Source organism: Impatiens glandulifera, chromosome 7, assembly GCF_907164915.1.
Source record: "Impatiens glandulifera chromosome 7, dImpGla2.1, whole genome shotgun sequence".
Lineage (NCBI taxonomy): Eukaryota > Viridiplantae > Streptophyta > Magnoliopsida > Ericales > Balsaminaceae > Impatiens > Impatiens glandulifera.
This window is the reverse complement of record NC_061868.1, coordinates 48,599,538-48,611,270: the sequence shown is the minus strand read 5'-3', so window position 1 is coordinate 48,611,270 and position 11,733 is coordinate 48,599,538. Positions and strand designations below refer to the sequence as shown.

The 11,733-nt window shown below is 29.4% G+C and overlaps 2 protein-coding genes across 2 annotated transcripts; both read left to right on the top strand.

The window, feature by feature from the left end:
* Window positions 1-790: 790 nt before the first annotated feature.
* LOC124945330 (replication factor C subunit 2) lies at window positions 791-4,338 on the top strand. Its single transcript, XM_047485740.1, has 7 exons — window positions 791-1,006; window positions 1,618-1,724; window positions 1,843-1,944; window positions 2,662-2,857; window positions 3,195-3,323; window positions 3,404-3,598; window positions 3,923-4,338. Exons 1-7 carry the CDS (start codon window positions 845-847, stop codon window positions 4,031-4,033), a joined length of 1,002 nt encoding a protein of 333 aa, XP_047341696.1. The 5' UTR covers window positions 791-844; the 3' UTR covers window positions 4,034-4,338.
* Window positions 4,339-6,207: 1,869 nt separating this feature from the next.
* Window positions 6,208-8,263, top strand: LOC124945074 (RHOMBOID-like protein 2). The gene is made up of 5 exons (XM_047485445.1): window positions 6,208-6,781; window positions 7,110-7,273; window positions 7,394-7,557; window positions 7,636-7,886; window positions 7,988-8,263. The coding sequence occupies exons 1-5, from the start codon at window positions 6,483-6,485 to the stop codon at window positions 8,097-8,099; spliced, it is 990 nt and encodes a 329-aa protein (XP_047341401.1). The 5' UTR covers window positions 6,208-6,482; the 3' UTR covers window positions 8,100-8,263.
* The last annotated feature ends 3,470 nt before the right edge of the window (window positions 8,264-11,733 follow it).

Below are 11,733 nucleotides of genomic sequence, written 5' to 3'. Positions count from 1 at the left end.
GAATCAGATTAAATTTTTTATTTTTCACACCACTTTTCAAATAAATGGGATTGAAGTTTTTTTTGGAGTGATGCATATTAAGATAGTTAGTCTTAAAATCAATAGAATGAGTAAGAAAAAAAATTATTATTGTCTCTAAATGAATCAAAACATGAGTAAAAAAATGTACAAAGAGTCCTATTAAAAAAAACTTAAAAATGTATTAATATATAATAAAAACTATTTATTAAAAATGTTAGTGATTTTTATAATATTTTAAAACGAATCCAACCATCAAGTTCTTGTCTATAACAATTAGTCATTTGCATATGGGCTTGTATTGTATTGATATGATTTAATAGTTTTATTTATTTTTATTGTATTGTGCATAATATTTTGATAATTGTTTGTTTTTTCTTATTAGTTTTTGTTATATATATATTTTATATATTTTTGTTCATGTAATCTATTTTTATTGTTGGCATTTTTATTTTAAAAAAACCACTTCTATTGTCCAAATAACCAAATCTTAGGCCATGTTTGATATGGATTACTGGGATTCAATCTTAATTAATTCACTGATCACAACCTTTACAATTTCACACCATCAATTAAAATGTTTAAACATACTTCACTTATTTAAAATTATATATATTTTGTTCAAATAATTAATTTTTTATAAACATAATTATTTTAAAATTGTCTACTAGCAAGATATTTTAGATGAAATAAATAATTAGATAAATTTGGGGGGAAAAACTAGGTTATAACTTATAAGGAAGAAATGGCAATTCCCTCCAAAATAAATTGTTAGGAAGGGTTTTGTCAGTCATTGGTTTCTCTCTGATAGAACTTTGGAGCACAAATGGCTTCATCTTCCTCTTCCACAGCAAGCCATGGTTACGAGATTCCATGGGTAGAGAAGTATAGACCCAACAAATTGGAGGATATCGTCGGAAACGAAGATGCAGTCTCTCGTCTTCATGCAATTTCTCATGACGGGAACATGCCCAACCTCTTATTGGCTGTAAGAACTCCATTCTCTTAATTTTGTACTTTTGGGATGGAACTTGTACAAAGTCTATCACTAGACACACATGATCCTTGTTTTATGTCAAAAAACTATTGCATACCTCTGGGTTTTGGTTGGATTGGACATAGTAGGTGGGATTGTTGATGCTTTAGCTATATGCTTTTGAGAAATGGTATGAAAATGTGAGTCTATTATAATACAGAACAAATCCCTTTTCAACCATGTTAGAGTAACACAAGGCAAGTTAAGTATTGTTTAAGTGCCTCTATGAAGATCCCAGCTTAGACATTGCTACTTATATATGATATACTTGTTACTTTGAGAACTATAGTTCTTCTATTTGGATGCTTAAGCACATGATTCAACCTATTTTTACTATTTGTATGGTAATGATTTTTTACTCTGTTATTTTGGCCGTGCTTTTCATTTTCTTGTTTTTAACAAGAATAGGAATTACCATATTGAGTTGAAACTTTGTGACGGTTTGTTATTTCTTGAGGAACTTTTTGAATTTATACAAAAAAGAAGGTAATTATTAAGCATTGCACAATAACATCATTTACTTTGATTTGTTAAGCATTTTCATTATTTGCTCTAATCATTAGGGTCCTCCTGGAACTGGTAAGACTACTAGTATACTGGCTCTTGCACACGAGCTATTGGGACCTAATTATAAGGAGAGTGTTATGGAGCTGAATGCATCAGATGACAGGTAATGAAATTCTGCATTTCCTTTAGTTGAAACTTGTCATTCCTTGCTTCTTCTGGTTGGTGCTTACCTTCACATGTATCATGATGTTTCTTACTATGAAGTTTCAATTTTATTTTAGGGGAATTGATGTTGTGAGAAATAAGATAAAAATGTTTGCTCAAAAGAAAGTCACACTACCCCCTGGGAAGCACAAAATCATCATCTTAGATGAAGCTGACAGGTTAGTTGTCTTATGTTCCTTTATGATCTTGAATATCTTTAATGATGGATATTGTTTACAAATTACATGTGCTTTGCTTGGTGAAAACCAACCAAGAAACATTTTTTGATAATAAAAAAAGAGAACTATTTGTCTGATTACATGTTGATAGGCTGTCACGACAAAAGTATATACAATCGCACAGCAAACCATTACAAATCAGTCCTTCCTCAAAAATGAAAAAAGCAACTCCCCTAAAAAACCTAAAAAACAGTCCCATACAATCATCCAAACATCACAAACCAAAATGTCATTGACACAATCCAAGCAAAAAATGAACCTTTTACCTTTTAAAGACATTCAAACATAGAGCATAACACATCCCATTGACCCTATACCACTTGTCCCTTCTCATGCCACCTATTACTAAAATAATTTCATATGGCAACCCCGAATCAGCTCCTTGACATATGACAATCCCATCATCCTAATCATGCATACACTCAAGTTCATCCACACTAGCTATACTTCAAATCGATAACAGGTTCAATTACATAAAAAACAATAAATCAATGCATATTTGATATTTTCTAAAATCATACGTACTTAGTTACCCCTTATTTTCTAGAAAACCAACCAAGTAACTTTTGACTGTGACAAAATACTAGTTTCCAAATAGGCTCTTTGTTTTTTATTTACACCATCTTCTTTTCTCATTCTTACGTGGAAAACAAATAGCATGACATCTGCAGCACAACAAGCCTTGAGGCGTACAATGGAGATATACTCAGGCACTACCCGATTTGCTCTAGCCTGCAATACATCTTCCAAGATAATTGAACCTATTCAGAGTAGATGTGCGCTTGTTCGGTATTCAAGATTATCTGAGCAAGAGATACTTAGTCGTCTAATGGTGGTGGTTGAAGCAGAAAAGGTCAGAATTTCATTTATAGGCAGTAAAACCTAGTTTCCTATTTGCTCATAATCTGGAGTATTTGTTTACATGCTATGCCACGTGTACGTATGTATCTGTATCTGCTGAGTTTGTCTATTGTCACATTTTCATCAATATGTGCCTAGCAAATGTTTTTTAATCAGTTTTGTTTGATTGGTTGACCTTTCTATGTTTTTCATGAATGCCCTTCGAGTTAGGATATATATTTTTTTCAGATGTAATGACATTCAACACAAGATAATTCAATAAATGCATGAAATCAATAGATGCGATCTATTAAATTGAAAATACATGTTTACTATTGTTTATTGTGAAGGTCCCTTACGTTCCGGAAGGCCTTGAAGCAATCATATTCACCGCTGATGGTGATATGAGGCAAGCACTGAATAACTTGCAAGCTACAAACAGTGGATTTAGTTTTGTCAATCAAGAAAATGTTTTCAAGGTAAATTCTCAATAAAATGTTGTAAAGGCTAGACTGTTCTTAGACTTGGTTGCTTTGATCTTGGGTTTTGTTTTTTCCAGGTCTGTGACCAGCCTCATCCTTTGCATGTGAAGAACATGGTTAGGAATGTAATAGAGGGTAAATTCGATGATGCTTGTGCCGGTCTAAAACAGCTTTATGACTTGGGTTACTCCCCAACAGATATTATCACTACCCTTTTTCGAGTAATAAAAAACTATGACACCGCTGAGTATATCAAGTTGGAGTTCATGAAGGTGTGTATATATAACCTTTCATCTTATTTTTTCAAACCAAGAGCATATTTTTTATTTAAATAATCAGATTTTTTGGATGAAGAAACATAGTTGGGGTGTGGGGTTAAATGACTAAAATATCCTTTTATTTAACATTTTAAATTGTTAAATAAAATGTATTTTAGTATATAATGATTGGAATATTTTCATTGACGATTGAATAAAGGATTATTCGAATTAAATCCAAATAAAATATCATCCATCAAGGCTTTTAAAACACTAAAATGCCAAAGTTGCCTGAACCGCGAAATGTGACATTTTTGTTATGTACGATGAATAATGTAGGAGACAGGATTTGCACATATGAGGATTTGTGATGGAGTTGGTTCGTACCTACAGCTATGCGGCCTGCTTGCAAAACTTGCATTAGCCAGGGAAACCGCCAAGGCAACATAAGATGTTAAGCCACAACTTAGTGTTTGAAGAAACTAGATTCTAGACTCATTATGGTTGGCCATGTTTATGCTGAGATCAATAGTTATGGTTTTTAATATCTAGGTTTTTACTTAAATTTCTTCAATCTTAACCTAACAACAGTCTTTGAATGTGTTCAAATTTGGCGAGATAAGGTTTGTTTGTTTGTTTTGAATTTATGAAACTAGATCTCTTGGGGGTTATGTAGTTATGTATTGGGTTTGAGATAAGGTTTGTTTTGGGTGATAGGAACATATATAAACCAACATAATTGAAGTTTGTTTGAATGGTTGTGTTTAAAACCTATATAAATTTTTTAAACTAAAATATATATATATATATATATATATATATATATATATATATATATATATATATATATGTATTAAAATCCAAAATGTAGACATATTGACATTTAATTACATAATGTTGACATTATTGTTCCCACACACAAAAGAAAAACTGAGCACATGCAAGCTTAGGTATTTAAGCAACATCTATCCACATGGCACAAATAAATAATAGAAGGCCAAAAAGATGGTTTTGAACTTTTGGGGAAATAATTATTTTTATTATCTTGTATTAAACATATTAATTTAAATTTAAGCAAGATTTAATAGATAACTTGAAATAAATAAACAAAAATGTTAGATATCTGGTCTCTTAAAACAAATAATGGTGCATATTAAAAACTTTGTTTTTTGTTGTGTGTGAATTTTATTTATACAATTTTAATCTTTTACAAATAAATTAAATATCGTTTTATTGTATTATATATCCATTTGAAGGGATGCAATTGTAAAAATAAATTAAAATATGGTTCTCTTATTTAAAAAAAAAAACATTTTTTCTCTTGTGTTCTAAATTAGAAGTAATGTAAAAAATGTTTAATTAAAATTGTGACAGGTGTGTATGTGTTTCAATTTTTATTATTTATAATAGTTATGTATTTTAATTGTTCAATAATAATTTATGATCTGTAAGTTTGTAGACCTATTTGTGGAAATTAAAAGTGGCTTGACAAAGGGACAATATATAGGACATGAATTTAAGATGCCCATATTGGAATGTAAGCCGTATTTAATTCTGTCAGTTTTATAATATATAATAAATAACTGAAAGCATATTGAAGTATTTATAAAAAGTTACCGTTTTTGTTTAAATTAAAAATCAATTATAACAGTTTTAAATATTTTGGTATTAGCAAAAGAATAAAATATTTTAGACAGAAAGTAATAAATTTATATACTTATTATGCAATATATTTTTTTAGCTATTTTACTATCATTTTAACATTTTTTTAAATATTATTTTCTTTATCATTGAAGTTATAGTTATTTATTATAAAAGATATTTTAAAGTTTTGATTATTATTAATATAAAAAAGGTTTTATTTATCTTTATTCTGCCCATGTTTAGATAGTATAAAATAATAATAAAGTTTATTAAAGTAGAATAAAAACTGAAAAATATTAACGATTTACAAATCAACTGTAATGTTTTATGTCAAATAAAAATAGGTTGAATCCTTAAATTATGGCTCATGTTATTGGGATTTTCAAACTTTACAATTTTGTGCTTTTTATAGTTAAAAGTTATAAAACAGTTTGGATTATCAATCTTGTTTGGTTTGACAAAGAGTGGAACTGAGTTTGGATAAAAAATAAATAAATTTAATTATATATAAAATATATTTTTTATAATATTTTATCGAAGTACAAGATACAAGTGTTTTCAAAATATTATTTGACATTTATAAATAAATAAAAAATATTTATATTATTAATCTAATTACAAAATTGTATCAAGGGAGGGAGAGTGTTAATTACCAATTTTCTAATATTTGATAATCAAAACTTTAAATTATTTGAATTTTCTTTAAACTTTAAGAATCTTTTAAAAGAGTTAAACAATTTTTTTTTTCTTTAACCCTAAAAGAGCCCAGAATTTATAGTTTTAAATCAATGACCCCACAAAATTATATTATATGTTATTCGGTTATTTGTTTAAGAAATAAAAGTTAAGATAATATGTAAGAAAAAATATAAATTTTAATTTTTATATATAATTAGGAAAAAGAAAATAGTTGAAAAAGCAGTCTGAATATAGTCAATTTTATATATGTATATATTGTGATTGTCGCCAAACACCTAACTGAGCAGACAAAATATATTGACGCGGAGAGAGAGAGAGAGAGAGAGAGCTGCCGTGATTGTGTTCTTAACGAATGATGATGATGATGAATTCACACAACAATTACAGATCTTCAATCTCGCTGCTGTTTATATTCCATTTGGAATTGGTTGCATCCAACTGAAGAAAGATTTCAACCAATTTCCCTTTCAACTCACTTCATCACCTACTACCCGATTTCAACAAATCCATATTCAAGTCAATCTGTTTCAGAGAAAAAAAGAAAGAAGGAGAACTAATGGGGACTAGAGATCCGGAGAACAACGGAGATAGGATTAAGACTAGGGGAAACAACTATCCGCCGACATTCTATTCGCCCTCGTATTTTGTGGATTCGAATGAAAGACAATGGACATCTTGGCTCGTACCCATGATTGTTGTAGCAAATATTTCAATGTTTATCATCATTATGTTCGTCAACAATTGTCCTAGAAACAATATTGCTGATTTTGAAGGCGTGTGTGTCGCCAATTTCCTCGGTAGACTTTCCTTTGAGCCACTCAGAGAGAATCCTCTTTTTGGTCCTTCTTCATCAACGTAAGCTATTCTTTTCATCAATTGCTGCAAATCTTCTTGTTCTTGAAATTATGACTCTTAGTTAGTTATGGTATGATCATTTTTGTGAATTGGGTATTCATGATTTACACTATAAGTGATCTCAATTACTTGTCTATTTCTGGCTTCAAAAAACTAAGCTTTTTCTACTTGGATTCCATTTTCTTCATACATTAGTGTTTAAGTTTGACTTTTGTTGAAGAAGGTGGGGTTTTGTGTAGTTTTCTTTGACCTAATCTGAATGGAAGAGAACATTAATGTGGTTGTTCAACTAAACAAGGGGAAATTAATAAGAATAATGGTCCTACAGGTTGGACAAATTGGGAGCTTTAGAGTGGAACAAGGTGGTTAATGGGCATCAATGGTGGAGACTTATCTCTTGCATTTGGTTACATGCTGGTGTTATTCATCTGCTTGCAAACATGTTAAGCCTGGTTTTCATTGGAATTCGCCTAGAACAACAGTTTGGATTTCGTATGTTTTCTTTTGTTTTGTTTTGTTTTGTTTTCCAAACATTCATTCATTTAGTAATAATAATTATTTCCTTTGATGCAATTTGTTGTTTGTTTGTCTGTCTGTCTGTCTGTTGAGCAGTTAGAGTTGGGGCGATGTACCTGTTATCGGGATTAGGTGGAAGCATTCTGTCTTCACTTTTCATCCAAAAGAGTATATCAGTTGGTGCCTCTGGTGCTTTGTTTGGACTTCTTGGAGCAATGTTATCAGAGCTTCTAACAAACTGGACTATTTATACAAATAAGGTGAGTTTGAAACAAACAAACAAAAAATATAGTTGAAAAATAGAAGTAACATGCATGGTACAATATTTGTATTTGTAGGCCTGTGCTCTATTAACGCTATTGACAATCATAGTTGTGAACTTGGCACTTGGAATCCTTCCTCATGTTGATAACTTTGCTCACATTGGTGGATTCTTGAGCGGTTTTCTTCTTGGCTTTGTATTGTTGCTTCGTCCCCAGTTTGCTTGGAGGGAGAGCCAGCATCTTCCTGCTGGTGCTCGCCCTAAATCCAAGCATACTGTCTTTCAGTGGGCATTTCTGTTCATTTCCCTGCTCTTGCTCATTGCTGGGTAAGTTTTTTCTTTTTTTTTTTATGTAGCTAGAAAGAAATCTTGATCATATGTTGGTTACTTTGTCATCTGATGAATGTTTTTTTTTTTTTTTTTTACAGATTCACAGTTGGGATAGTGATGCTTTCGAGAGGAGAGAATGGGAATGATCGATGCAGCTGGTGCCATTACTTAAGCTGTGTGCCGACCTCAAAGTGGAAATGCAATAGCTGATGACCTCCTTCCCGACCAAGGAATTCTCCCACTTTGCTTGCATTTTATATGAAATTTCCTCTTCCTATATTCTTTGTTTGTTTATTAATGTACTATATTATTATTATTATCATTGTTATTATGTAAATGTATACAAGTTTTAAAACTCCAAAATTTCCATCTAACCTATTTGAATGTTATCGAACAAACTCATGTCATCCCCAAACCGGGAGACTAAGACTCATATTTAAAAAAATAACACTAACTTTTTATTAAACATAAACGCAAATTGTGTTCAAATGTTATAAAAAAGAGGGAGAGGGGTTAAAACAATAAATGGAGATAAATAAAGAAATGCAATAAGACGATCATGTTTGGTTGGGAGAGAACACAATGCACAAAATGAATCAAGATTTTACAAGTTTCTTCTTCTTCCTTGTCCAAGTCACTATTACCTTATCATGTGATGAAAAATGTTTTGCTTGTTTGCAGATTCACAATTGGGATAGTCGTGATTTTAGGTTTCAAGAGGTACTTTGGATGGCTTATCGAATTTCACATGTACATTATTAAGTTTGGTTGCTTCTTTGTCTTTCCATTATTGAATTCATGAGGCCTGATGTGTTGAAGAACACAATAATGTTTTTTTTTTGTCTTAGAGATCTTTTCTGTGGCTACTATTGAATCCTTTTCAATCTCAATCCTCCTCATCTCAATCCTCTTCGATCCATTCTTGACATACATGTTCTTTGTCTCAAATGGTTTCTACTATATATTGAAAACTGCTGCATCGATATGCTCATTTTAGTGGTGTTTTGTTTGACTCAAAACCTATGTTGTACGGATATGGGTATCATATCAAATACGATACGGATACGGCGATACAGTAAAATTTAAAAATATAGGATACGATACGTTTAGGATACACATATTATTAAAATTATTAAAAAAATATATAAAATAATAATTAAAAAAAATAAAATATATTAAGAGTTAGTTAATGTGAATTGTTAATAAAATATATTAAGAGGAGGAAATGTTATTTTAGGGTAAGTTTTATTTTAAACATTCAAGTCCTTCTAAAACTTTTACGTTTTAAAAATTACTCAAAACGTATCAAAAAATGTATCCAAGCCGTATCCCGTATCGGATTGGTCAACTCCAAAAAAAGTCAACGATATTTCTTTTGTCGTATTCGATACCCGTTTTGCCGTATCGTTTATGGATTTTTTTTAGGATCCTTACTCCATAGCTCAAAACCCTTATTGCTGCAAAATGACTTATTTAAACTCGTAGATCTATGTATTGTTTATTGTTTTAAAAAGTTAATACACAAGAACCCATTTGGTCTATTTGTTGTTAAATGACTTACTGTTTTACATGGTTTTTGACTCAATTGTTAACATGTTTAACAAATTCTTGTGTGGCTATTAAGCCCATCCAATTGCAATTAACTAACCAAATAAGTTAAGTTACTTTTTATTAATTTGAATTGATATATCTCTATATTATTTTTAAAAAGTGTTAAAAAAAAATACATAAAACATTGATACCAAATTTTGAGGACGTGTCTAATCATCATTACAGAGTCTTATTAGAGCATCTCCAACGGGCACATAAATCCTATTATATGTGCTTTTTTACCTCCAATCGGACGCCATTCCCAAACACAAAATGAGTTTGGATGCCGCTCTCTCCTCCTGTCAACGCATATCGGCACTATTCATTCTCCCAATTTGACCATTTTTTTAAAATGATTCTTAATCTATTTTATTTTATTTTTTTATATATATAATCTTATATATCTATAATGTAAATTGATTCTTCAATTTTTTATTTTTTTTATTTTTAAGATAAAAATTTATAATATTTTTAAATGTATAATAAAATCATTAAATTATATTATATTTGAAATTTAATTTAATTTATTTTATATTTTTATATTACGAATAAACATATAAATTTATTATTTTTTATTAATAATGTTTGTTTTAATATATTACGTTTTTTTATTTAAATATATTATTGAATTATTGATATATAATTAATTTTATTAAATGAAAAAGAAAAGATTTGGATTAAATATGTGAAGTTGATAAATATATAGATAATATTAATAAGGTTAAAAAGTTAGTGTAAGAAAGAAATATTTTAAGAATATTTTTTTTTAATTTGGAATTGAGTTTTTGGGTTGGAGATGAATTACTATTTGATGTGACGTTTATTGCATTTTGAATTTGTGAATAAGTTTGTGGGTCGAAGATGGTCTAACTGAATCAATTCACGAAATAGTTTTTTTTTCGACGTTTCTTATATACTCATTTTATTTTCAAATATTATATATTTCTTAAAATTAAATTTCATTATTATGTTGTAGAAACTTCGTGCACATTTCTTTGCCATATTATTTTCAAATTATGTTGTATAATTGAATAATCAGATACCCCATATTTTAATTAAATTATTTGACTATTATCTCACGATTATTTCATTAAATTGAATGATTTTTTTAAGACTAAAATCTATTTGCATCATACAAAAGGAATAGAGCTCTCCTGAATATGGGAAAGAGAGGATTTCTTTAGTCATTTTCACCAATTGGATTGAATATATATGGTCAAATCAACAAGGAAACTTCACATGGAGAAGGTACCGTTTGGATTTTGATGTTGTGACAGATAAATTTGATGTTTTAATTCCATAAAAAAAGGCAAAATATTGTGTAATGGGTTAGAAGAATGAAGAAATTAGTTTACACGAAAAATCATTGAACAAATTGGATCAAATACATCCTGAAATCACTGCCATAGTTTCTTCGAATTCTCGATAAATTTGTGACCAAATTGGATCAAGTGCAATCTTCGATGAATCTGCAAAATAGCTTCAAATTAGTTTCAAGAAGTCTAAATTGTGATCAATGTATGACTAAATTCTCAACAACCAAAACAATAAAATTTAACATTTTGCATATGATGATTAAGACGTGTTTTTTAAGTTTTGATATGAACATGTGTTTGTATTTTATTACTTACAAGTTTTTGTTTTGTTTTGTGACCAGGGTTTATACTTGTGGATGGCTAGTACGACCCCACTTAAGTGTAGCGTGAAAGTTGTTTGTGCCACAATTTAATACAAACAAAATAAGGATGAAATCTTCAATCTGCCTATCCTATTAAGCCTTCAGACTTGACTAAATGACTAATTTTCAACTTCAATAATTATTTGAAAAAAATTATATTTGTTATGTTTTTTAAAAACATTTTTTTCATGATCTCAAATATGATCATGATGCAAAAACAAATATTTATACTTAATGAAACAAAATATTACACTCAATCTGGATTATGATGTAGAAAATAATTTGTATATTAAATGAATCCACAAATGTTGCACTATAATTTAGATCATGAAAATCATGACCCATAAAAAAATCAATTATAATATTGACGAAATTTAATTGTAAAATATAATGTTTGAGATTGACAAAAATACATGTCTGCAAAATAGGCTATGTTTTTAACATACCTTAAGACAAAATGACAAGTCCAAGATAAATGGGTCAGTGATAAATATTAAAGTACCTTTCTTCATTTCCCTTTTGTTAGTTTTGAGTAACAATGTTGCCTAATTTAAAATGTTTTATTTTCAAAGCTTA